Here is a 2,957-nt window from a genome sequence, read left to right on the forward strand (position 1 = left end):
TAAGTAGAAGAAGATGAAGAAAGAATAAAAGTATAAAGTAGAGAATATAAAAAGAAAGAATATAAAGAGTAATAAAACAAAAGAGATGATAAAATATGAAAAGAATAATGAAATAAATTGAACATTTTATTGAAAAATACGAAATATTCAATAAAAAGTGTCTAATTTAATGATGCAAAGTAATTAATATTATTTTATTGATAAAAAAATATTTTATTCTTTTTTATGTTTTATTTATATGTATAATTTCATTATGATGTTTATTATATATTCAATCATATGTGTTATGTTATTATAACACGTAATAAATGATAAAATATAAAATAGAAATGATATGAATATATGATATAGAATATAAAAACAAAAGAATAATAAGAATAAATGATAAATAAAACGAGAAATGATAATAAATGATATAATAATAAAATCAAAGTATAAAAGATAAATTTAATATTAATATAAATCAAAAGAGAATAAATATAAATTGAAAATAGATATAAATGATGAAAACACTAAAAATAAAGAAGACAAAAGAGTAAATATAATTAATATATTACATAATGTTGATACTATATTTACATAATAATTAATTGTCATTTGTTCAAATTAGTAAAGTGTTAAGTATAATATTTATTATTTTGTTTTATTTAAAAAATGAACAATGAATAATAAAGAAATAAATTAAGAGAATAAAAATAAATAAAGAATATTTTAACAAAATAATGCATTTCAATTTATAGAAATATTATAAAATAACAAAGAATAACAATTGAATCGTTACATAAAGTAGAAGAGATAAATCGAAATTACATTATGAAATAAAATGAGAATAAGAAACAAATTAAAATGAATAATCAATAAATGATGAATATATTCTTAAAATGATAATGATTTGAATTATGAATTGAAATTATTATTCATTTCATTCATTGTTGTTGTTATTGTTTATGATTTATTTATTAGATTTAATGTTTATTTAATTTTGTTTATTAAATTACAAAAATGAAATGAATTTTAATTTAATATTTCATTTCATTCTATTTATTGTTGAAGTTCAAAATACAATAATACAAGAATATGATGAAATGAAAAATGAAATAATTGAGTCATTATAAAGTAAAATAAAAATATACTATAATAATAGAAAAAGAAGAGAATACATTTAAAGAGAAAAACTTACATACATTTCATTCAATGCTTATATTTCTATTAATTATTGTAATTAGTAATGGGGTAGAAAGTATTAATAATACAAAAGTAATACACACACAAATACAATCAAATAAACATAAAATAATGTACAAAATATATAAATTACAATTAAAAGGTGAAGAAGGAATAACAAAAACACCATCAGTACAATCCACAGACGCAAGTGATACTCATAATAAACAACAAGAAGGTCAACCACAAACAAATAACTCACTAGAGCCTTCAAAAACAAGTACAACAAAACCAAATAATGCACAAACAAGTGTGTCATCAGATACATCAAGTAAAACAACAAGTGTCACAGGTGGACAAGAACCAACAAGCACAGAAAGTGTAACAACAGGAGAAAAGGGACAAAGCAATACAGACAATACAAATTACCCAAGTTCACCACAACCAACAAGCGACATTAGTGGAAAAGGCACACCTCAAGCATCAGGTGTAAAAAATGGAGAAGACGGACAAGGTACAATACCGTCAACAGGTGAAGCAACACAAGAAAAAAATGAGAAAGCAGAAGGAAGTGGAGAAGGTGCAGGAAAAACAAATTCTGGCAAAGAGCAAGAAATAGAAAAAAATGAACAAGGACATAATGGAGATACTGAAGCAACAGGAGAAAGTGAAGAAACAAAAAACAAAAAAGAAGGGTTAGATGAGAAAGGAGGATCTTCAAATGAAGCATTACCAACAGATAAAAACGGAAAAGTTGAAGAAGGGAATAATGGAAAAGAAATGAGTGGAGGAGAGTCAACAACAGGAGCAAATGATGGAGAAGCAAATGATAATACATCAGCAAAAGAAAAAGAAACTCAACCAGTTAATGGAAATGATAAGTCAGAAATGAATGAACAAAAAGGAAATACAACAAATGAAAAAACCGATTCAAAAAACAATACAAAAACAAACAATGAACAAGATGGAAAGAATAATTCAGACAAAACACCAGAAATAATTCCAGAAGAAAAACAAAATAATACTACAAATACAACAGACACCAATTCTTCAAATGAGACAGATGATAAACCAGATAATAACAATAACGAACAAATTGAACATCATAATATGAATAATGCTTCAACCTTTTTTATTCTTCAATCTATTTTCATTCTTGCTTTGGTATTTTAATTGACTTTAATTATTAATAGCATAGTTTTATTAACATGATAATGACTAGAGTGTGAATTACAGTGTTTTGTAAATGTGATTCAAAATCAAATAAAATATATCAATTATTATAAATAATACATTCACCATGACATAGACATTAAATAAAATAAATAGACTTATAATACAATACTCAATAAGTATGAAATAAAATGTAAGTAAAATAAAGAATATGGATATGATAATAATAATGAGAATTATTTTAGTTTATTACTGAAAAATAAAAGATAGTTGAATAATTTCAAAATATTACTTATATAATTAAATACAAATTAAACAAACATTAAATACAATGAAATTTAATTTATTATTACAATATGTCTGCTATTCATTATTGTTATATTAGCTATTTATATTATAATGAAATGAAAATAAAAAGATAATTTGAATATGAAGTAATGAATCAAATAGACATTTAACAACACACTCAACCAATTAAATTAATAATAAATACAATAAAAGAATATCAAATATTCAATAGAAAGATTAATACATGAATTTGGAATTAAAGTAAATGATATTAATGAATATAAAGAAATATTAAAGAAGACATTTAAAATAAAGAATGAAAATAAAAGAGA

The 2,957-nt window shown here is 22.2% G+C and overlaps 1 protein-coding gene across 1 annotated transcript, besides 1 other annotated feature; it reads left to right on the forward strand.

The window, feature by feature from the left end:
• Window positions 1–1,194: 1,194 nt before the first annotated feature.
• Window positions 1,195–2,337, forward strand: EHI_037010 (dentin sialophospho protein precursor, putative; the record flags this gene model as incomplete). Its single annotated transcript, XM_001913929.1, has 1 exon — window positions 1,195–2,337. The coding sequence occupies one exon, from the start codon at window positions 1,195–1,197 to the stop codon at window positions 2,335–2,337; it is 1,143 nt and encodes a 380-aa protein (XP_001913964.1).
• Window positions 2,338–2,852: 515 nt separating this feature from the next.
• Window positions 2,853–2,957: part of a repeat region that runs on past the window's edge.

The sequence above is a fragment of the Entamoeba histolytica genome, genomic scaffold (genome assembly GCF_000208925.1).
Source record: "Entamoeba histolytica HM-1:IMSS scf_1104750516827 genomic scaffold, whole genome shotgun sequence".
Lineage (NCBI taxonomy): Eukaryota > Evosea > Mastigamoebida > Endamoebidae > Entamoeba > Entamoeba histolytica.